The sequence below is a fragment of the Catharus ustulatus genome, chromosome 4, assembly GCF_009819885.2.
Source record: "Catharus ustulatus isolate bCatUst1 chromosome 4, bCatUst1.pri.v2, whole genome shotgun sequence".
NCBI lineage: Eukaryota > Metazoa > Chordata > Aves > Passeriformes > Turdidae > Catharus > Catharus ustulatus.
The window spans coordinates 52552062-52577470 of NC_046224.1; the positions used below are offsets into that span (position 1 = coordinate 52552062).

Sequence of the window (25409 nt, forward strand, 5' to 3'; positions counted from 1 at the left end):
GGAATTACATCAGCTTTCAAGGTCCCTTCCAACCTAAACCATTCTATGTATCACGACATGAAGAGCATGTTAGTTAATTTTTCAAATATTGTGATCAACATTCCTTGATAATTTCCTTTATCAGTCTAAATTATTCTCTGAATATTGTCTTCAAAGAAGCAAAAGATGCACTGTCCACAAAAGATACCTAACTGAAGTCAGTTTAACCCCATTTAAATTCAGAACAGTAGTTAAATTATGACATTCATACAAGTAATTACAGAAACAGTTATTTGATTAGAAAAAATTGAACTTCTCGAAAAAATTAAAGCTTTTATATAATTTCAATCAAATGCAAATGCAATACAGTTTTAAATTTTAAAACTCAATGTATAATTGCTGTATGTAAAAGCTAAAAGAAACCAGAGTAAGCCAATTAAGGTCTACTAAATCAGTAAATGGCTTGCTTCTGAAATGCAGGAGAATAGTAAAACAATTTCTCAACATAGCTACAACAGCAGCAGAAACTAACATGCAAGTTTGAAAAGTAATTTTTAATTATGTGAAAAACAATTCCCACAAATTTATTTATTATAATTTAGCCTTTTAACAGCAAAAGACAGGTTAATAAAACCCACCTTACCCTAGTATCCCAAAATAAATGGTAACTCACATTAGACACTCACTTGCCCACATACTTCATTAACACTATGGTTAAACTGCACTACAATTCCCCTAGTGACCAACACAACAGCAAGGAGATAAACATGGATATCAGTAAAAACAACTGCAGCTAGAACAGTCTTTTTACCTCTGGGGGCATCCAGACTGACTGGATCAGGATAAAGAAAGGCAGATAAGACTTTTTTGGACAACTGGAAGAAACCTAACATTCACAGGCGCTAGTCTTAACAGGGGACCTGCTGGTGGGGCAACATGGCAAGATACAAAATCTGCAGGGAGGTTCTGGGATGCAACAATGACAATCATCTGATGCAGGCGACTGAGGAGCCAACAAGCAGAGCTTCTCGGTTCCATCTGATACTTAAAACCAAGGAGGAAGAACTAGTTGGGAATGCAAAGCTGGGGCCTTGGCCAAAATGACCTTAAGCTGGTGAAATCTGAGATCCTGAGGGAGAGCATGGCAAAAAACAGGAATACAGCCTGGATGACTGCAGAGCAGATTTTAGCCTTTTCTGCTTAGAAAAATGCCATGCGATACACCCCTGGAAAGAAGAGGGGGCCCCAAGAGAGTTGGTTGGTATTCACAAAATCACTGAGGTTGGAAAAGACCTCTAAGATCATAAAGTTCTCTATGCTCAATAATGGTCCATCCAGAGAAGTAAAAAACCAAGCAAAGGAAGCAGGAAGCCCTGAATAGATGAACAAGGAGCTTCTGACCTGAGTAAGATGTGAAGAGAAAGTGTCTGAGTGAAAGCAGTGGTAGATCTCTTGCTTAACCAGCCTGACAGTAATCTCTTCATAGAAGGCTATTTTCACAAATGAGGGGGAAGCAATGGTGGGGTTTGTCTCAACTTCCTGAAGGCTTTTGACAGTGTCTCCTGCAACACCCTCATGGACAAGCAGATAAAACATGGGTTACATAAGTATACAATGAGATGGCCATTCAATTCTACCCCTGGAAGGACAGGTGACAAATGGAAAGCAGCTTGGTAGTGAACCACCTGGGGTCCTGGTGGGTATGTGCCAGTAGTGTGTCCTTGGCCCAGCATGCTACACTGGGAAAATCATTGTCAGCAAGTCAAGGGAGGTGATCCTTCTCCACTCAGAACTGGTTACAGATACCTGGAGTGCTGGGTTCACATCTTGGCTCTCTAGCACTAGAGAAAGGGACATTTTGGAGTTCGACTCGTGAGAGACACAACAAAGGTGCAGCATTTGACCTATGTGAAAAAGTTGAGAACTGGGACCATTCAGCCTGGAGAAGAGAAGGCTCCAGAATGAATGTATCACTTGTATAATTACCCAATAGGAGGGAACGAAGAAAATGGAGCAAGAACCTTCTCAGTGGTGCCCACTGAAAGGACAAGAGCCTATGGGCATAAAACAAAAAAAAATAAATTTCCATCTGAACAAGGAATATGCCTGGATATGGTTCTAGGCAATCTGCTACAGCTCCCCCATGCTTTGAGTAGCGGAACTAGGTGACACTATCTCAAGAGGTCTTTCCATTATCAAGGACTCTTTTCCTTGAAGCTGTGACCATGACTGGGCTAGCATACAATTTTAAAGCAAACTTCAGTTAGACTAGTCTCTTCTTACAAACCCTAACTAATTCACACATCTTTGGGGAATTTGCAGTAAAAAAGGTTGATATTTTAACATTCATCAGTCAAAAAAATTATTGTTCAGGACCTGCATTTGTTAAGAATTTTTCAGCCCGCCATTAATTCATATTAATGAACACGTTCGCTAAACTAGCGTGAAAAGGTCTGTTGAACGTCACCAATGTTTGGTGTTTACCCACAGGAGCTCAGACATATGGTTATCTCATGGTTATTATTTATCAGCAAATGGCAGTCCAGCTCTTGGCTGACAAACAAGCTGACAGCTCCTGCTTATACCATTTAAGACATCAGAGTAAGTCCCCAGTTCGCTCTATACAGCACAATTCTTTCTTACAGAGAAGTGAGTAAAAGCATATCTGTCTGCATAACAACTGCTCAGAGAAAAAAAATCCAAACACACTTTTTCCTTTGAAGATTCATGGATAAATGTACCTAAAAAACTTGGATAAATGGGCATTATGTAATTTTTAAAAGGACTGCTAAACATCTTCCATTCATTTGTTCCTTCCTCTTAACAAACATTATGGTGTCCAACCCAAGAGAAGAAAAGAATTGACAAAGGACCTTTAATGCTTTTCCAAGACAAAAAGGTGTACAGTTTTAACTAAAAGAAATCTGAAAAAAATTGTAAGAAAATGTTCATTATTACATGGAGAAAAAGAACTGAACTACAAATGTGTACAGTCTCATCTTTTTTATATAGTCAAAAATCACCCCAACCAACCATCAATATACTCCCTTTCACACATGAAAATTGCTTGAAAGTTAACAGCAGGCCATCTGTAAATTATGCTAAGTAGTCAGCTATTTGATTAGGATTACTTATTCCACAGTGATATCTAAATATAAAAATTATCAGAATGAAATCCATTACTTTTAATACACACAAAGAAATACAGACTGACAGGCAATTAAAAAATTCTAAGTTTTTTACCATATAGAAAGCATTTTTAAAGAACAGGATGAATCAGTAGATTTAAAACTTGTTTTTCAGTTTTCTAAAAAAACCCAGCTACAACTTTTTTAAAATTAGAAGGAAATAACCTACTAGTTTGTAGCTCCTTTGTATGCTTCCATAATTTGCTTTTATATTTGCATACCAACAGGTAACAACTTCTTAACAGAAAACTAACAGAAATCCTGTACTGGCTATTTAGTTGGTAACCCACGGAATGTCAAAACTTGAGTTTCCTTGCTTCTCCTTGCCTCAAGTTTTATAATTACAGATTGGCTAAAAGTTTTTAAGTGATGTACAGTTTTTCCTGAATATAAGTAACTTGATTTTGTAGTACAGTTCCTTAAGTAACTTGAACTACAATCTTCGATTTTAAAAATTTATATTTAATTTATTAAATTATATTTTATTTATATTTTAAAATTATATTTTTTAGTTTAAAACACCATCTTGACAATAATAAACCATTCAAACAGGATTAGTTGTTTTTTCTGCCTGCAGAATAATTTCCCATGTAAGGACACAGATTAAAATAAAAAAGTCTGCAGAAAGATCTCAAGTCTTCAGTAGCAACTAAGCTAGAAAGACAACTGTGATCTCTATGTTTGTATAAGTTTGTCATGTGTATGAAATTGAGGAGACAGTTACTCACAGGCATGTTAGTGTAACAAGATTTTCTGCAAAAATGATCATTACTAAGTAATACCTCTTTTGGGAGTAGGCGACATTTAAGACGTTCCAGAAGAAAGAGAAAGTTTCATGAAAGTCAACCTCCCAGAGCAAAAACCATCCTAGTAGCTGATACAAACAACCTCTCAGAAAGAAAAAAAAAAAATCCAGCTTTTCCTAAACCTGACTGACCCCAGTTTAAGAATATACACCACATTCAAACACTTTCAGACAAAAAAACCCAAGACCCACAAAGATTTTAAACAGCATTAAAATATGACACGATAGCAGATATCATTAAATCATGCAGGGTTTTTACAGTGGATGTTGCAATTACTTCTAAAATTAAGTAAACTCAGAAGTTAGAACAGTACACATAAAACAAATGCAAACACTGACAAGCTTGAACACAGAGCAGAAATTAAGTTGCACAGCATGGTCTCTGTTCCTACACGAAAAGGATCCCCAACTTAAAATCACTCCTTTCTAATTTCAGCAGGAGAGACAAGTATGATGATAATCTCTTTTCTTGTATGAATTCATCATACTCTTAAGAAAAATAGAATTATCCTTTTCAAAAGTGTTCCTTCCTGTACTGAACTGAGGTCCCAATCTGGTCACTTTCAAAGTAAATGTTTTTTTCTTGCAAAAGAAAAGATGCTCACACCTTTAACATATTTCTCATGAAAAACTGACAGCATTCATCACCTGTAGTAGGAATACTGAAAAACTACCAAAAGAAGCAATACAAAAATTGCTGTTACGCTTCTGTGAAAAAGAGGCAAGGAAAATGTGCAGAACATCTTTCCATCTTCCTGTTTCTCCTTTTTAATTGTCACAATATAGATTCTGCTGTCATTGACAGACCTCAAAAGGCTGGAAAAATGAGCAAGCAGGAACCTCATGAAGTCCAGTCAAGGGGAATGCAAAGGCCTGCACCTGGGGAGGAGCAATGCCAGGAACTAATACATGGAGGAGGTGGGTGTGAGGGCAGGTGACCAAGTGGAAAGCAGCTTGGCAGGGAACTGCCGGGGGTCCTGTTGGACAAAAAGCTGGACATGAGCCAGCTGTATGTCCTTGCACCAACCACCCTGGCCCAGGGCGCTGCACTGGGAAAAGCACTGCCAGCAGGTCAAGGGAGGCAATTTCTCCTCCGCTCAGAACTGGCCACAGACACCTGGAGTGCTGGGGTCCCAGTACCAGAGATGGAGATACCCTGGACCAAGTCCAGTGAAACACCACAAAGGTGATCAAGGATTGCAGCATCTGACCTCTATGGAAAGGTTGACAGCTGGGACTGTTCAGCCTGGAGAAGAGAAGGTTCCAGAGCAATTTTATCAACATGCATAAATAACCAGTAGGAGGGAATGAAGAAGATAGAGGAAGACCCTTCTCAGTGATGTCCACTGAAAGTAGATGAGGCAATAAGCACTTTCAATTCTTTGTAAATATAAGGAATTTGTTTCCAAATAGGAGTTATCAAACAGTGGAATAGGTTTTCCAGGAAGGCTGTAGAGCCTCCATCCTTAAGAAATACTCAAAACCTATCTGGACACAGTCCCAACCAACCTGCTCTAGGTGACCTGTCTTTGAGCAAGTGGGTTGGACTAAAGAATCTGCAGAGATGCCTTCCAACTTCAACAACTCTGTGAATCTCTAGAAAAGCTAAGCTCATGCTCTAAAATGATCCTGCCTTTTCAAGCTTTATCATCTTTCATTATCCTCTATTTCTAAATATGGTCTTTCATACCTTGACATCAGAATTTGTTTACAATATTCTTCAAGAAGAAGTACTACAAAGAGGTAATTTCAACAGTGAGTCAGTATGTGACCAATGAGAGGACTGTAGGAAGGTATGTGGATATATGCTATTTGTATTGACAAACTAATGGATCTCACACAGAAAACTCCAAAGCAAGGGTTTAATATTTCTATCCATTTAAACATTTATTAGGTTGTTCGTGAACTTTTAAACAGATGTAAAAACCTGCCCTATTACAGCCTGTTGATATCCACTATTTGAATTCACTAAATTTTGCAAACTTTCCATTATTACAGTGCATTTGAATATCAAATTCCAATTTTCTGATAGCTGCTCGATCTCAAAACCATACCCCAACCTCACAGAAATAATATTCATCTCATTTGCTGGTTTACTTACAGCATCCCCTGACACCAGCACTCTGAATTAGCATTTCTTGTCCCCAGATCAAACATTTTTCAGGAGATATTCTTTAATTTATTATACTGCTCTTGAATGTTTTCCATACAATGGAAAAGAAATCTGGCAGAATAAAAGTAGATACCACCACCAGAATACCTTCCAACCAAAACTTCCAAAAGAATCTATGACAGTGAGTTACATAAGTTCTTTTCACCTTTGAAAGACGCATCTAAAATTTGACTAAGAATTTAAATTCCTACTAGATGCTTTTAGAGGTCAGGGATTAAACTTCAAGTACTTAGCGTCCCATTATTTCTATTGCTCCACATTCTCAATGCCTTGTGTTACAATGTCTTGTAAGCAAGACGTACTACTCATACTAATCTTAAATGATATCATAAAAATGCTTTAGAACAACAGTGACACTTAAATACATGCATACATAATCTCAAAAAGAATAAAGAGAACTTAAAAGAACTCAAACTTTATTATGAAAGGTATGATCAAGCATCAGCCAATGAAGGCAAAAAACACAGGTAACTATTTGTAAGGCTGACATCAAATTAATTAAATGGTTCCAACTGTTCTTCAAAACCAAGAGAACATGATTTAGACACTGGAAATAACATTAAAAATAGTTAAAAGGAGAAAAACACACAAGTCTTTCCTTATATTCACTTGCCATTATCAAGGTGCTGTTGATAACATGAAAAACAGAAAACAAAACCAACATCAGCCTGCATTAACCGATGACAGCCAACAAAGAACAAAAGTCACATGATGGCAATATAGGCTGCAACTTAAATAACCTTTATGGCAAATATTACGCTCCAGAGACAAAGGGAACAAGCTGTCCATGAAAATATTTACATATAAGAAAAAATACTGATAAAATCTGTGTTGACCTAACAGATACACTGTGCTTTGAAACTGATCTCTAAATAAAATATGCTAAGTTTTACATTTTTCTACTATAGATTTTTTTCCATTTTTAACCAGGATAATGTACATCATTAGTTGAAATCAACAAAGTTAAGCAATGTATATGCAGGAATTCACCATTATTATTCAACATTCTACAAAGCGCAGCACTTACAACAAATATGCTTAAGTGTATTTTTAACTAAAAGATCTGAAAGGTGATTTTCAAAATAAAATGCCACTTCTAAAAACTTCATAAAGCAAAATAATATGCAACTAATCATGTAACTGGAATTCATAACTTACTTAGGAGTTGAAGGACCTCTTGGCCATGTTCCATCCTCATTCTTCTGTTCTATCACCAGGACCTACCACAAAAAGTGTAATAAGAAAACTGAAACAAAAATATCAGTAGATTGCTTTCTGTTCCATTTTACTAATGGATTTGCTGACATGTGATCCAGAAAAGACTGATATTTAAATTACTATTACTGAGATTCAGTATTCCATGATACTCTATATTCCATCCATTGCACAGCACATTCCTCTCTAATTTTTTCACCCCTCATCTTAATTTGGGCAAGTAATTTAATATTTTTATTCCTCTACAATCCATGGACAGCAAGCAACTTATCTCTCAAAGAGGTCAAAAGATGATCTGCAGTGTTTGAACAGCACCTGTGAATCTCAGAAATCACATGTCTATACAAGAGCCCTGTTAAGGAAGGGATAATTCCTGAAAGAATTTTGCCTCACACAGATGGATAAGAAAAAAGCCCCAAAACACCCCAACAAAACTATTTTCTGCCTTGATAGCCTTAAATTCATACCTGTGTGGTTATTTTGCCAAAGTATTTATCTAATATTATTTTTTCAACACGACAGTTGGCTAATGAAATTAATTTCATTCAATTTGTTATTGGGACGGAAAGGAACAGAGAACACTCAGTCCCAAACACAGGCGTCAGGTGTCATTTGAAACTCCTTTGGGTATTTGAGATATCTGCCCTACGCTGGCAGATATGACACAGGACCTACAAACAGCTCATGCCTTTTTCTGGATTGACAGCTGAGAGAGCTGAATCCTTTGAAATGGCAACTAGACTCCAATACTTAAACTGAATCTAACTCCTCACTTCCAACGCAACTAATTCTGCACAACTGCAGACTGATGTTTCAGGAGACTAATTAAATGCCATGCTGTGCCCATATGTGTCCACACTCTGACATAAATTTAGGTAAGTACTAATGCTCAAAACCACTTGAAGATGTAATCACATCTTCAGTCTGAACACACTTGAGCATGAGATTGAAAACAAGCCTTTTATCATGACCAGCATTCTCTTAGGAAGAGTAGTTTACTTTCCTTGGTCCTTGATGGTGAAAGACTGATTCTCATATATCCTTGACCACGTCTCAGAGCTAACTAAATAGAAAGCAGATTTAGACTAAAGAGTTCAATGAAATCCCTAAAGGCTTGCTTCAGAAATCAACTGATAAATTCAAAGCATTAATTTACTTGATCACATACACTATTATAACTATTAGGTTAGACAGACTGTAATAATCAGAATTACTATTATTAGATTAGGAAGCTCAGCAAGAAAAATAACCATGTGTGTGTCAGCAAATGCAACTGACCAAACATATATGGCTACCACAACATTTAGCATTTTCAGAAACAATATTTAAACTCCGTTTTAAACAGTATTTATTTTACTCAAAGAACAGATGTCACCTAGAGGTCTTGTCATGGCTTTATTAGACCATGCTCACTTCATAGTTAATGTTTCATTGGGATGGAGGTAATTTGAAAGTTACATCTTTGATGTGAATCTTTTATGGGAGATGTGGGCTCTTCCAGTAGGATTTTTGCATTGTTAAAATTACCTATGTGAGGGTTCAAGTACATGAAGCTAAGGGACACAATAGTTCAAGCAGCAATTTCGGTGCATTGATTACCTACCTTCCATGCCATAAAAGAAAACTGAAACACAGCAAAAATACTGCTGGTAAGTAGGTTAGAGTCAAATATTTCAAGGCAAAAGGAAATATTTTAATATAATCTCGCCTAAAAGTACTGCCATCAAATTTCATCCATCTGCAGTGTGACTGCATGAACTACTGTTGAAAAAACATCCAACTCTATTTGAAGACCAAAGAATCAGTGCAATAATCTGAAGAGTTATTTTATCAATGAAATTGCTCAATCTGTTCATGTTTATATTTATATTTTGTAGCTTTATATTCAATGTTTGCTCTTCATATTCATCTGGAAAGGTAAAAAAATTATCTTGTGAGGAATTCCCCTATAAAGTGATGATAATGTCTCATGTTAAAGAAGGTTTACAAACCTCTGTGGTCTGCTGTTCTTATCAAAGTGTTTTCACTTTTTTTTTGTTTGTGAAATCTAGATAGTGGAATCTGAGTAAAAGACATATTTTCAGAATACCTATTCTTCAAATTTTGAGTTTCATTAGAGGAACACATCCAAGAACCTAGGAATAATTACTTATTTCAGATTTTACCAAATTAATGTCAGCAATTTCATAAAATTTAGTAAACATAAAATTTAAAATTTAGAAGTATATCAAAAATTTTCATTATCATTCACCAGGAGAGTTACATTTCTCTTTAATCTCTCTTTTCAGTCCTTAATCCTAAAAAATACACAAAAAGACTACTTAAATTTCAACTAATTTGTTCACAAAATCCTCTATCCCTAACATAATCTATTAGAAAGTGATTTTCATTTAAAAAGAAGCAAAAATCATTGGGTACAGCTACATTTTCATGAGCAAACAGATAAATATATTCAAGAAAAGAAATAATGTTTCACTGTACCTGTCCCTGGTATAAACCAGCATCCTGTATGGTACTGTCTGGTTTATTCAAAGGTTCAAAAGTATTACTCATGTATTTGTTCCACAATCTGGTCTCTTTTTCACCTGGAATATTGAAGATTTTTCTTATCTCCTTTTCAATTGTGTCTGTTTTGTGAAAGAAAAAACACAAGTTCAACATTTCAATACACAAACAGTGTAAGGTCAAATAAAGCAACAGAATTCATCTCCTCAATATTCAAAATATTAATGAATCTGTAGAAATTGTCAGAAGACTGAACCCCTCAGCAAGGCAGACCAAATAAAGAGAAGTTGATAACAGGACAGAAGCCATCTATTAATTTCTGAGTGTGCTAACAGAGGTTTGGGGATGTAGCAAATTATCAGAAGTGAGAGTGGTAGCAAAATCAGGTGCAGGAAGTAATTCTGTTCCCTGAATCAACCCTTTTTGGTTTTTATGCATCTGTCCATATCCAAGAACAGTTAGCACTAACCACAGAATACACGTGTGAAGTTTAATTCCCATGTCCACAGAAAAACAGCGACTACTCTGTAAAACTAAACCGCACAAAATTATTCTAAAAGGAAAATGAAAGATTTTACATCCCTGAAAGAATAAAAGAAAAAAGCTCTACCAGTTCCTACTCTACCTGACAGAAATATAACCAGTGTTACATAACTTTAAGGTAACACAACTTATCTACAATTGAAATTTAAGAAGTTTTTAATTAACACTATTCTCCTTACACAAAAGCAGAGTTTATTGAAGAGCTGGATTTTTTTAACTACTATGTATAGTGCTTTTTCATAGCAATCCCACTTAGCTGCATTTTTTAACTGGTAGACTTGTAAAGGCCAGTGGAAGTTACGTCTCATAACAGCTAACAAAATACAAAACAGGAGCTAAGAAACATACTTGATGATGACTGAAAGCACAATTATAAAAATGGGCCCTGTAAGCTCTTTGAAAGACATTCCTCCAAAATCTAAGGCCAAAACACTTGTGTGTCAGCTTCTCTCGCTCTCTTTTACCCAAGATTTTATCTTCCACTAGGTTAAATAGGAACAGCCAAATTGAGACCCAAAACTTAAAAAGTACCTTGCAAAAGCCCAGACATTTGGCTTGTGTAATGTATGACAATGGGCCAATATACTATTTGTAGCTATCGTAGGCAACTGAATACAATTTGCTTCTATACTAGTTATCATACATTTTAGTCTGAAAGCAAGTGTTAGACTGGATCATCTGTTTTTGTAACAGATTATATATAGGCAAGGTAGGTGATATCAACAAGGCAACAGACTTGCCTGATTTGTTGGCTTTCAAAAAAAAATCATGTACTGTCTGAATCAACCAACATATTCAAATAATTATATGTGAATACAGGAACAAATCTAGTCAGCAACAATCTTGTAAAATAAAGTAGAATATCTAGATTTATCAACGGCTTTCACTAAAAGAATTCACAAAATATAATTTTTCATTCTATTAATACCATGGCAATTAATTATCTGAGCACTGCAGTCGTCTTCTTCACAAGTACTAAGCTAACATTTATTATGTTAATTTTTAACACATTTCAGCTTTGCTAACAGAACTGTTACAAGACAGGAAGAATCAATCCTATTGGATGACTATACATTATGTCCAGGACTCTGGGAAGAGCATGTTCCACTTGACTATTATGCCAATTTTAAGACTATGAAAGCAAGATTCTTTTATGTATTTCCACGAACATATAACCACTGCACACTTTCTGATTCTTCCTCCCATCCCCACCAAGTATTACTGGAGTGCTAGCTTATGAACTGAAGTGCCTGCTCCAGCACAAATGAAAACGGATCAAACAGGTATTGTCTGAGCCACATTGTGTACAGAGTTGTCCTCCGGTAGAATCATAGATTCATTAAAGTTGGAAAAGACATCCAAGATCATGGAGTCCAACCTTTCCCCAAACACCAGTGTAGCAACTAAACCACAGCACTGTCATATGCTGTCAGTTCTCAAACACTTCCAGGGATGGCGACTTCATCACTTCCCTGGGGAACTTTAGTTATACACATCCAATGTATGGCATGATTAGTACTAGCATGTCTAAAAAGAGACAGGAAGAACTGCTATTTGAAAATGCCTCTCACTCTATCAGCTGTGTACTCACAATTTGAGATGGTTCAATTTGAGAATTAAAAGTTACAGCTCCCATATAGATCATACCCTATATTGTTAAAAGATAAAAACAATTGCATGCTTTAAGTACCATTTTGAAATACCAGTAATACAAATACATCCTGGCTCCTAAAGGCTAGTACTATCACAAATGCTGGCTAAAGGAAACACTCAGGTGTTAATGTGAAGATGTCAGTCTGAGCTAGGAAACAGTAATTTTTCCTTCATAAAGAAGGAAAAGGCTAGTCACCAATTCCAGAAAAAACAATCCTCAAGAGTGGCAAGTACTACATTCTTGCATTCTGTAGCAGATTAAAAGGAGAGATAAATCAATGCCATTTGCTAAGACAATTTACTAGCAAAAGTCCATTAGATGCAGAGCTACTAGTTGGATCTTCTGTGAAGTTTATCAGCTCAGTTTTGGAATTGTTTTATGGCACTGTAGACACAATCTGACTCCTATATGTCCATATCCGAGGTTACAGACAGTCTTTCTGACATTTTGTGTTTTGTAAAACTCTTAGATATTAGGCTGATGAATGACAATTCTATCATATTTTCACATGATTAAAATTCCTGAACGGATCATTAATTCATTTTCACTCTGAAGCCCTGATGTTCTCTGGGATCAGCATCTCAACTGGAAAGCTGCCTCAACTACATCTATTGTCTAACTAATTTTCCTTTTAGAATTAATCCTCTCTCCCCCAAGAGAGTTAATCATCAACCAGTCTCCAAGTCACTATGCACTGTCTCCAAGGTAAGAGTCCTCAGTCATAGGAGGTTCCCAAGAAGGTCCAAAGAACATGTCAGATGTGACTAGTACCATTGCAAGAGAATGACTGGCATTATTAGGTCTGTCTTTGACTTTGTACTAATTTACCAAGACAGTTTAGCTTCTATTTGAATGGAAAAGCAAAGGTATTCCAGGAATAACACGTATCTGAAGACTGATAGGTGAGTATTATATTATACTTAGGATATTTCTCTGGTTTTGTGAATTAAGGGAGGTCTTGGACTTATTTTTTGAGTGCAGTAAATAATGCAATCAATGATGGTGGATAGAAAAATTAGTATTTCTTGAAAAGACAACAGTACCCTGGGTCTACTCACTTCTGTGGGGCTGTTACAGACTTTTGCACTAAAGCCTTCTGCAACTACAACAAAAATGCATCCCTTACTGCAATATATAAGGAAGATTGAAAAATCATCAAGATTCTGTAAGATCCCTCTTGCATATTATTTATTGATATAATAAGCACTTCTTCTGTGTATTAGATAAATTTCAAACTACCTTAAATACATCAAGGTAAGAAGCAGGAAAAAAAAAAGGATAAGAGGATTCAGTTATTATTTCACTCTTAAAGTGGGTTGAATTCTTCTAGCTCTTCCTCAAAGGTACAAACTCTTTTGGACGTCTTGGCTAGGATGGTTTTGCTTTGTACTCTGCACAAGAAGTTTCATTTCAGGAAGCGCATGTTTTTAAAGGCTTCCAGGAACGCATCCTCTACATTTCAGGAAAGCAAACAAGGCCAGTGTCTGGAAAGTGACTGTCAGTGAACTCTGACTGCTTCTCATTACCCTTTACAACTATTTATTCATAATTGTAATTCTCTCTTTGCTAAGAGAAAACGAATATATTTTCAAGTAACAATCATTCCAAAATGCCCTGCTTCTGATTAGAGAAACAAAATTTATCCTTACTTATAATTTCAGTAATACAACTAAATTCAGTATAGCTGCAAAATAGCTTGCATTTGGTCCTAAGGGAAGGACAATGTTAAATTGCTTTTTCCAAATTTCTGTTTTCCTCAGAAAATAATGAAGTTGTACTTCCCAAGTTAAGCCAGATCTCAAAAGGCAAATTAACATACAACAAATCCTGTTTTGAGAAGAATTCTCACAATTTAACATTTTTATTCTATTACAAGAAGCAATTCTTTTCCTAACTTAAATATTCTAATTAAACAAAGTAAAATGACTGTTTCTAAAGCAAACAGTCCGCAAAGAATTAAAGGCTGGTAAGTATAAGTCACTACTCATAATGTGAAGAGAAGCAAAAGCTAAAAAACATACACTTCTGTCAACAAACGTAAACAAAGTGATGGTTAGGTGTACAGTGCCAAGGGCATAAAGTAAATTCCCCATAAAGTACAAAACTGCAGAAATACAGACAACTGAAAGACTCTTATCTTACACACATGCACAAATACACCAAAAAATGAGGAGCACTATCTTTGAAAATGTTCTGATTGCTATTTTCAAAGTCAAATATCAAAATACTATTTCAAACAATGACAGAAAACTCAACGAGCAGTCAAAATAAATACAAATAAAGGTATGTTAAAGGCGGAGCATTCAATTACTGTAAAAGATTGTGCCTGGCCTGACACTTCTCAATGTGAAGAATATTGCCTTTGTAGGTCACCTTTAGCCATTAATAATTCTTTCTGGTGCTTTGTAACACATCCTTCTCTGCATATATATGACTAGAATGTGTTGGTTAATATATAATTAATATAATTATATATATAAAATTATATTTAAAATATATTTATAAAATATATATTACATAATGTAAACATGTAAGTATTATATTATAATATATAATTATTAATAAAGAAATAATAATAGGTAAAAAATTATTTCTTGCACATCAAAAGCCAAGAAAAAGTACCATGAAATCTAATAAACAACATGACACTATTTACTTCCTTAAAAGCTCAAACCTCTAAAGTTAATACAAATGCTTACATAATAAAACACACAATTATATTAAACCCCCTCAATATTGCCATTTGTTAACTTTTAACTTTGACCCGAACAAAACTACTCTCATTGTTTTTAATGGCCAAAATACCCATCATTTTAGCTAGACAATATTCAGAACTTGCTACCACATACAAGCACCAATCACACACATCTTGAGAAAATAGTTGTGCGTACCTATTGTATCAGCTTTACTAAATCTTCGTGTGACAACATTGTTCATATTTCCATTTTCACACAGTTTTAGTTCTGTTAGATATACTTCTACTTTGCAGTGCTTAACAAACATACCCTGTTCAACGACCTGAAAAACAGAATGGGATCATGTATCAGTCTGAAAGTGTTTTCATATACACACACTTCAAAATATTTTTGAGAACTCTTCAAGAAACTGAAGTTCATGTAATATAAGACACCTAATAAATGCAAAAAATCAGAACTTAAAATTCTCCTATAACTTTTTAGAAATAAATTAGAAAGAATTTTTTTCCATTATAATGTCTTACCTGTGTATAACATGATGACTTTCAAAGTATTAAGTACAGTAGGAATGACAAATTCGCAACCTTAATCCAAAGATACTTGATCATAGGTAAAAACACCCAAAGCTACTTTTATGTCCAAATATATTCATTGTATGCTACTCAGAACATCAAGAACTAGTTTTCACAGCTGAAGAGTACTCATCAAAAATACAATGTACACTTATAAAATCTGGATATCATATTTTTATACAAAACCCACAAATCCTCCACTTACATTTCAATAATTAATACATTAATTTGAAAGTTATCTGCTCATTACAGCTGTTTATTATATGTTCATTTTAAAAACACAGATTACGGAATAGTTAAATATACAGGATTTTTCTGTTTTTAAATAAAAGTAAAATGTAGAAAAAATATTTAGGGTCACCTCTCAAATGTTTTTCCCTTTCATCTTCCAAAGTGTAACTGCAGTACTCTTAGTCATGTAGACTGCTCCAAAAATAGCCATCAGCCTGATATGTGATACATCTGACAAATACGGTTAAAATAAAGCCACCAGCTAATTGCTAGGAGAGATCCGCTATCTGCTGTACAAATATAACTTATATGTATGTGCCATAGGAAAAGAATTAAGAAATTAGTGAATTATTTCATTGCTTGCCTTAGTTTTAATGACTGTCAATCACGGCACTTAAACAAAAATGCATCTTAGTTTAAGCAGCTTAGTAGTTTTTAGCTACTAGACTCGCAACAAAATAGTGGCAGTAAACAAAACTATGCAATATGGCTAAGACATTTCTAAGAATAAAAGCTAACACTCTAGTGGTAGTACAACCTACTACAAGAAGCCTTAGCATTATCTGACAGATTAAATACAGAATTTTATCAATTTAAGATTTGAATCTACATTTCAAAAATAGCTGATGTAACAAAGGAGATGAAAGAAAAGTATAATACCTTATGAAAAAAAAGCAACCCATAAAGGCAGACAGGAAAAATAATAATGAATAATGACAAAAGCATTAGGAACAAAACTGCTGAACTGGAATATGTTTCTCAGAAAATGACAAAGCTATGCCAGTTTATCTGGCTGGATTATACTCCATGTATTTTTCCAGTTAGCTAATTCCAAGTGGAATGGAAGTTACTCTAATTTCCTGCTCTCTCCTTCCACCTTCCTCCCAAACTGAAAAAAATGACACACTTTTTACTTCGCCATGATGATGGAAAAGTATGCCGTTTACTGAAACCCATCTTCAGATAAAATAATAAGTTGGTAACATATATCTTTAAAGAAGTAGAGTTATTTTCACAAATTTCAGCTCTAACAGAGCTAGACAAAAAGACATTTCAGGGGTGTCTCTTTAAAACAAAACCAAAACAACTACCTTATCACATTAGAGAAAATATTATAAAACCCTTAAACAAACTTCCGTTGCTGGCCAAATTAATTCTGAAGACCTGACATTTCTTCTACAGCTGTATCTACCATTTATTTGAAGAGTGGACTTTAAATAAGCAGCCAGCATTCATGCAGTTAAGACCATACTTATGTCATAAGAAGGAAACAAAAGTTGTATTACAGCAGAAATCATAAAACTAAATTCTAAGCCTAGGGTTTTTAAAGTAATTTTTAAAGAATTAAAATAATGATCTGTGTAACTGGAAAAAGACATCCTAGTGGTCAATACAGAAAGGATAAATATACCAAAATGTATTTTAAAAACTAAGTAGTTAAGTGTAGTGAGGATGCAACTGCAATCACTTGAAAATCTTAAGAAATAACACAAACAAAAAAGATAGTATGATCAATAAACTGGCGAAATGTCCTATCACCTTAATATTAATGGTGCTATTTAAATTTAAAGATGGCAAATTTTCAGTATCTCATATTGATGGAGGGCCACAGTATCCACCATACCATGGACTAGTACTTGTGCAGAGGGAAGTTTTTTGCTTAAAGAAGTAACTCCCTTAGCAAGCAGTTGAGCACAGAGTCTTTATCAGAAAGAAACTACCAATTACTCCACCAACCTTAACATTATTAGGGCTAGGTTTTTCACTAACACAGTCAACAGTTTTAGAGTTATTTACCTAATTACAAAATCATTTGCACTAATAGCCATACAAGCTTTTAAAGCAAATTCTTCTTGAGATATTTACTAAGAGAATTTACTTCCAGAAAAAGAAAGTATTATATCCTTTCCATCCCCCTGCACTTTTTCGCCTCAAGAATTCGAAAATTAGATATCAATAAGCAGGAGTTCTCTATACGATTATCACAGGCCAGAACTCAGAAGGCTGCTAATAAATTCCTGTGCAATTCCTGCATATTTGCAGGACTACACCTGAATCATTTTCATCCCCGCAGGTAGCTAAAAAGTACCTTGCGTGCAATTGGCTCTTGACCTTCCATCAGTGTGTACCAGCTCACTAGCCTATTCCAGCCTTCAGTTGGCAAAAGGATGTAGTCCAGCTCATCAATGAGATGTTCCTTGAGAGACTGAGAATCACCATCTATAAGAGAAAGATTATTTTCACTTGAATACTGTAATTCTCTAGCAGAGTTTTTAATGTAACATTTTCCACATAAATAGCAGACATCACAATAATGTAACCAGTACTGTGGTGTTCAAAGCAGGTCTTCTGAAACAGTGTAGGCAAACTATCCAGTTCATGCTTAGCACACCAATTACAGGTGGTAACTTTATATCCCCATGCAACTGTAAGCACCTAGCTTGTTATCATACAACATCCTAGCTTTCAGAGAAATCAATTCATTTCTCCCACTCACTTCACACACATTCCCACACCATTATGGATACTTCCACAGCTGAAAATGAGAACGAGTACTTAACTGTAGATTCAAGACAAAGTTTGAAGTCATTCACCCTATGTCAGACTAGGAAAGTAGCATGGTACAACCTCCTATTTAAAGGATCCCACGTGCTCTGGAAATAGTCACTACAAAATTCTTTGCAGAGCAGGGGAGATGCTGCACTTGAATGAAGGAAAACTTTAAATCTCTTAAGGTAAGCAGCATGTTTTTAGCTTTCATTCAATCCTTATTACTAGCAGCTATCTTTTAGGTCTCAGAGGTGATTCCAGATGTGAGCTACTGTGAACTTCAAACATTTAGGGCAGCTGTCTTTCTGTCTGGAAGCATCAAACAGTAACTGGGAGCACAGTGTGGGGAGAAATCCACAAGCAATTCTTCAGGTCTACAGAACTCTTCACAAGATTCATATGGGATTTCTGCACTGATCTTATACTGTGAGAAGGTGTACTTTGGAATTATTATCTCCTTCTGAAAATACCAACGTTTCTTCTAGCACAATTTTTTTCAGAACTATCAAACAGATACCCTGGTTCTGACAATTCAGTTCCTCATATACAACACTGTTTTCTATTATGAACAATCAGCTACTCTAAATACCTACTTCTTTGTGCCTGCTTTTGACAATGTATCTCTTCTTTTGAATATGACACGTGCATTACACCACATTCAACATTTTTTGCACATGTTGAGATTAACTGAAATCTCTACCTGATACTTTTCATTGCTCCCACTTCATCCAATGTTCTGGAAACAAGGGAGAAGCATTTAAGTAATATAAGCACAATATACTGCTTTAGTTCCCTGGAATCAACCTTTTGTGAATTCAGCTACAGTTTTCCTTACCAGTGCATTACACCGCAGAATACCTGCGAAAGCATGCCCATTTTAGATTATTTTATTCTTGATATCAGATGAACATTCTTAAGGAGAGCAGCATGAGAGCAACTAAATCATACTATATGCCAAAGACAATATTAAAATCCAACCATTTTCAGGGTCAGTTTATGCTACATAGAAAACCTAGTACAGAGGATCGTTGCTTTGCAGTGGGTGAATGAGAAAGCTATTATCTGCTGGGCACAAACGCCCTTCATTTTAAAACTACCTTTACACAGGCACAGTTGATGTTGGAGGGTAACTGGATGTATGGAATCACTGCCAATGTGGAGCCATAGTTTAGAACCATGAATGAGCAAAAAGTGACATTCGCAAATCCTGATGCTGTTTGTTTTGAAAGGGGCACTGGTAGCATCAAAACAACAGAACACAGGTTTTCAGAAGCTTTTAGGAAAATGGCTAACATCACCTCAAATTTGGACAGCTAACCCTAAAACAGGCCTCATAAGAGTAACTTTAAATATAATCTGAACATGCATGTAGATTAAGTTATACATGGTACAGATGAACTAACAGTGTTTGGCACAACTAGAAATCACCTGCTTGTGAAAGGGAAGACACAGTGAGAACAAACTGATACATCTCATTGAGGATAAAAAGATGTTGCTACATCTGATGTCAGCTGACATGTACGACCTGAACAGCCCTGCCTCACTGCAAGATTTACTATAAAAATGTACAAAAGAGCTAAACCCTCACATTTCAGAAAACAAAACACAACACTCACCTGGAGCAAAAAACCTTAGTTTCTGGGTGGATGAGAACATATAGATGTATATGACAATACAGCACCCTCTACAAAGGCACTGGTCAGTGTCCAACATACACACTAACAATTACTAGAACATGGTACAAGAAGTTTTATTAAATACACAATCATCTTCAACATTTAGTTTGTAAAATAATGAGATATTAATTACTGAAGTTTTGAATTAAGAAATTCAAGAGTTCATTGTAAACCCTGTGAAGTTGGAAAAACTGCTACTACCACGTGCCAATAGAACAAGCAGTATTATTACATTACCTGTAACTGCAAACAAGAAAACCAATTATCTGCTCAATTTTATATCTGCTAGATTTTGCAGATTAAATATTAACAGCTTTAATGGTATTTTGATACTGGACATTAAATATGGAACTTGATGCGAAGATTTAAATATGTGGGAAAGTATTCTGAGACCTGTGCTCACGAATTTTGCTCCAGTTCAGCAAAAGTCAGTTGGACCTGAGTAATTATAGCAGTGACAGAGTGTAACATCCTTATAAGACCATAAAGAAAATAGGAAATTACCCTCTATCATTTCACACAACTTAAGTCACTGAACTGAATAATACCACTTCTTCAATTGCTCCAGCGCTAAAGTTAGGGCTAGGGGATCATTTACAAAAGTAAGTTTCAGAGTTCAACTTAAAAATCGTATTTTAAATCAACCAATTTGCTTAAACTACAAAAAAAGGGGAAATTAGAGTGAACTCAAGCTACCTTTTTGTCAGCTTGACTAATTTTCAGTTCTAAAGATAATCCAAAATGTCATTATAAACCAGGAATTTGTACATTATTACACATTTTGTTACCATTACAAAGTTCCAATAATTGTATTTATAAAATTGTAATTTATTAGAAAAATCTATTCCAGTTCCCTTGTCATGGTCCAAAAAGAAACAAAAAATTTTACCTTTACAAATGCTGAGGTTCATTTACACAGCCAACTTTGAAAGATGAACCACCTGTGACAATTTTGCATTTAATGTACTATTGGCTTATTTCACAGTGAGAGGCAGTTACCTTTGAGAAGTCCAGAGTTATCAATAGGACCAGGGTACACATTCTGATCTCCCATCTGGTATTTGTCCCAGCTGTCAAAACCAACATATTTTTTCCACTGTTTGAACCAGCGACTATCCACTAGATACCTTAAAAGGGAGAAGACATACATATTAATTATTGGCATGCTACTACTTCCTACCTTATTCATGACAACACACCAGCAATCAAATGACAATGCTTTTCTCTGTTCTCATAACCATTATCAGCATTCTCCTACCAGTGAGGACTTCAACTGTGATCAATTTAAGATCTCACTAACAGCACCAGGTACAGTTTTGCAAGACAGTTAACACAATGTAGCAGAGGCTGAAAGATGGCAAGTTGAAAAAAAATTTCCTTTTTAGCACAAATGATTGTCACCTTTGATTCCTGTTCTTAATTTTTGAATTCAGGAGATTCAAGTTAAATCTCTATTATTAGACAGCCATTTAAAAAAGTGACAGAGAACTTTCAGTAAAGAACTGTCTACTACTGGAGTTTTATTTATAACATGTGCAACTTAAAAAACTTCAGAACTCTGATGCCTTGTCAGGAACCAGAAAGTATGTTTTCTTCCTCTGAATCAACATCAACACAAACAGTAAATACTGTGCTCTTGATAGAAGACTAGATGTTCCTCCTACAAAAAATTATCAACATCGCACTTCCATAAAAAGTGATTATATCTTTAATCTCAGCTCTACTGTACTTTTATCCAGATTAAACTGTTGTCACAGTCTTTTACAAAGTCCAGTGATACCAACATTTTATATCTTTTTGTCCAGAATCTCTTTTAAGATCAAGATGCCAAATTTGTTCAGTGATGCTCAAATTTTTATTCATTTTTTAAGAAACTAAATGCATTAATTCTCCTTCCTAAAAGTATTAATCTTCTTCTGCCTGGTCTGTCCCAAGTCTTTTGCTAATATATTAGGATGAAACTGAATTTGATTAATCTGACATTTCCTTGCCTTTTGCTTTATATACTAAGTTTTCATTCTCATGAACATCTTTAAGGCCAACAGCACACTCCCCTTTCTCTTCTGCTGTGGCCATCCACCTCTATTCCATAAGAGCTGTAACTGTGCGTTATGAATGCAGTCACCACCAAACCTTGTAGCCTTGTTCCATTGGCCTCCACTTTCTTGAGATAAATTTGAATGAATTATGAATCTTAAGAAGGAAAGAGAAGAGAAACTCCCTTTATTTTAATTAATGCTTAAGAAATTACTACTCCTGAAGAATCATTTTACTTTTCAAATGCTTTGTGTTAAATGTCTCATCACACCCCAGTAACAGAGTGATTAATACAAATTTTTGAGATTTCAATTTAACAGAGTGAGAAAGCTTGGGGTCCACTGTTCTAGTTTTAAATATTCAACATCATCTATTTCAACACTTTATCAGCTTTCTTCTTCTTCTGATTAATTTTGCCATCATCCAAAATTTGCTGTGCAGTATCTCTTTAGGGTCCTCCTAAAGAAATGTTGTAACATTGCTGTTTCCTAACACAAAGTGCAAAAAAATCTTTCATCACTTCCCTTCACATTCAGGAATTTTGAATTTAGAAATCTTTTCAGATTTCTTGTACAAAGAAAGATGAAAGTCACTTATAAATCATGCAAGTATGTAAGTAAGGCAAGAATTAAACAGCACAGTCAAGTTCCTTTACCACAAAGTAGAGGTAACATGCATTACATGGAAGAGAAAGGTCTATTAAATTTATTTAGTCAAGAAAATAAATTTGCACACCGAGATTTTGAAAAATGCTAGCAGACACCACAGATGTGAATTCTTACAGCAAATTACTGGCTATAGGCATGTATGTGCATGTCCATGTATATCTACGTTTTATACATATTAGGCCTCTTAATGAACATTTTGCTACTTTTGCTTCAATAGCAATCTGGTACAGGTGAGAAAAGCTATTTTGAGTTATTATTGAACAGTCACAGTAGCTGTAATCTCTCTTATCCTGGTTTAAGAATGTTAATCCCCAATTTAGTACTCTAAATTAAAAAACCCCATAAACTGCTCCCATTCCCCCACCCCACAAAAATCAGAGATTACAGGCTGAGATAATAACAATTTACTGGAAACAGAAATGAGATTAAAAAAGAAACAGTAACAGCAACAATATTAACAACAGAAGTGTAGAAAAGAGAGTGATTTACATGCAAAATGCTCATCCTGGGGGACATGAACTCCCACCATGCTTTTTCTCACCCTGAAGCCACACCTCTTTTCCCAAGCAGGAGCCCTTGACTCCCACCCCTGGGGGTGGTGGAGCATAATAACCTAGACATGGCCAGGGCTGGGCTCCAGGCTCCATTCCCTCACCCTGGAAAAATTAACTCTATCCTGGCCAAAACCATGACACCCCATTACAAGAACTTGCTCTTAATCAAGACATGAAATACTACTTTTTCAGTAAGATTAGGGAAACCAGAAATTTGCATTCAAATGCCATATACTACCCTCATTTTATGCAAGAAGGATATGCCACATTAAAAATTATGCTGGGGAGGGGAAAAAAAAAAGGAGCACAATTACACCGTGCTCGGTTTAAGGTGAACCAATCAACCTGCTAAAGCACTTCTGTAGCTAAAATCCAGACTTCTTAGCATTAATGGGAAAAGCAATAATCAGAGATTTATAACTTAAAGCTTTTGACTCTAAAAACACATTCAATATAGCATTCTCACCAAGACCATCAAGAATACTCATCTGCACAAGAGAAGGCAAACCACTGGAAGACAATTTATCTTTTCATCAGTGTTATAATATCCATGACACAACCAACCACCTGAAAACTAAGTATTACCTATGAGGACATAATTTAAGAGGAAGTTCAAGTTAACAGATCTACATCTGCTAAACCCTCATTTTTTAATTATATTTGATCCTTTTTAAGGAAAAAACATTAAAAACTTGGGGTATGCACTTGGACCAGATACACTTCTCTGTAATGTGCGTTGTCCCAGATACAAAAATAGCATACCATGCATTAGTAAAACCGAGACCAAAATATATGTATATTAAGCTTGGTACAACGTTTTGCTTTTATTTTTGTTACTATTACCTAATGCAGGAAGGAGTTCTAAATGAGTCTAATGCTACAGTAGTTTTTTGAACTGTGGACCTGACCAAGAAGGCTACTCCAGAACTCCCCATCAAAGTTTAAATGTATGGCCTATCCATTTTTTACAATTATGATTAAGAAATGTTTGTTATCTGATGGAATCAAGATTTCACTCAACCAGGAAACACAAAGTTTGCTCTCTGGTATGTCATCAGTTTAGCTAGTGAGCAGTATAACCAACCCATCTTCTGAGGAAAAACAAATCTATAGGAGTTGAATAAAGATTAAAGTCAAGAACAGTCTTAAATTTCTAGATATTCTGCTTTGAGGGGCAACTAAGACAACTGTACAGCCAAATGAACTGGTTAACTCTAAAACAGCAGATGCCTGACATTTATAGGTATTTCAAATAAATCAGTAACCTCAAATTGTTTGAAGAAAATAGTACAACCAAGTCACTTAGAGGGAACTGGTCAGTAACATAAAACACTAAAGTAGTCCCAAACCTTTACCTAAAAGTAAGCAAAAACATCCATGTACCATTTGCTGACAATTACAAAAATAGGGAATTTTCAGTAGCAACAACACTAGAAGTAGTTTAATTAGCTCTAGGAGTTTTTTCTTGGTTATATTATGTATACTTAAAATTTTCTTTGTGCAAGTAGAATCAAAAACTGCAGAATATGTGAATAGGTTCTCAGTCCAAGTCTGGCCTACTTCATTACCCAGTATTTACTTCTGAGTAGAGCTTCGGATTGCTTCATAAGATATATCTTCCCTCTTCTGTAAAATGTGTCTTGCCTTTCTGAAGTGGATTATCATATACATTCCAGAGTGCTCTGGAATGTCAGATAATGGAATAAACATGAGGAAATGGAATGAAGCTGCAACAGGGGAAGTTCATACTTGACAGGATCAGAAGCCTGAGAGGGTGGCTGGTCACTGGAACAGGCTCCCTAGGGATGCAGTCACAGCGCCAAGCCAGTCAGTTCAAGGATCATCTGGAAGACACTCTTGGCCATATGGTTTAGCTTTAGGCAGTCCTGCAAAGAGCAGGAAGTTGGATTCAATGTCCCTTATGGGTTACTTTCAATTTGGGATATTTGGCCTTGGCCAGTGGTCAGTCCATCTGAGGCCAGCTGGCATTGGCTCTGTAAGACGCAGGAGAAGCTTCTGGCAGCTTCTCCTAAAAGCCACCCATGTAGCAACCCCACTACCAACACCTTGCCATGCAAACCCAGCAAAATTGGGTCACCCACTTAAATTTACCAGAAAACACCATATCCTTATGTATGACCAAATGATCAAGACTCAAGGCAGCCCAAAATAGGATTACTCACAGCTTTTGCACATTAACTTACAAGTTCAAAAAAATTGAAACTATTATAACACTTGTAAATAGACCTTAATTTCTTAAATAAAAACTCAACAAATAGTAAAAATCAAATTTAAGTTTGAGGAAGTTTTAAAATTACGCAGCTGCATGACCACATGGACATCGTTCAATGAACAAAAGAAAG

At 35.5% G+C, this 25409-nt stretch overlaps 1 protein-coding gene across 2 annotated transcripts in view; it reads right to left on the reverse strand.

Moving 5' to 3' along the window:
* The window catches only part of USP15 (ubiquitin specific peptidase 15), a 58689-nt gene that overhangs the window by 26955 nt on the left and 6325 nt on the right, over positions 1-25409 (reverse strand). For both annotated transcript variants that reach the window (XM_033058100.1, XM_033058099.1), the window contains exons 2-6: positions 20787-20914; positions 17651-17781; positions 14954-15080; positions 9842-9987; positions 7304-7365 (exon numbers count right to left, since the gene is read on the reverse strand). In XM_033058100.1, the coding sequence (XP_032913991.1) occupies positions 7304-7365; positions 9842-9987; positions 14954-15080; positions 17651-17781; positions 20787-20914 (594 nt within the window). The remainder of the gene's footprint in view (positions 1-7303; positions 7366-9841; positions 9988-14953; positions 15081-17650; positions 17782-20786; positions 20915-25409) is intronic.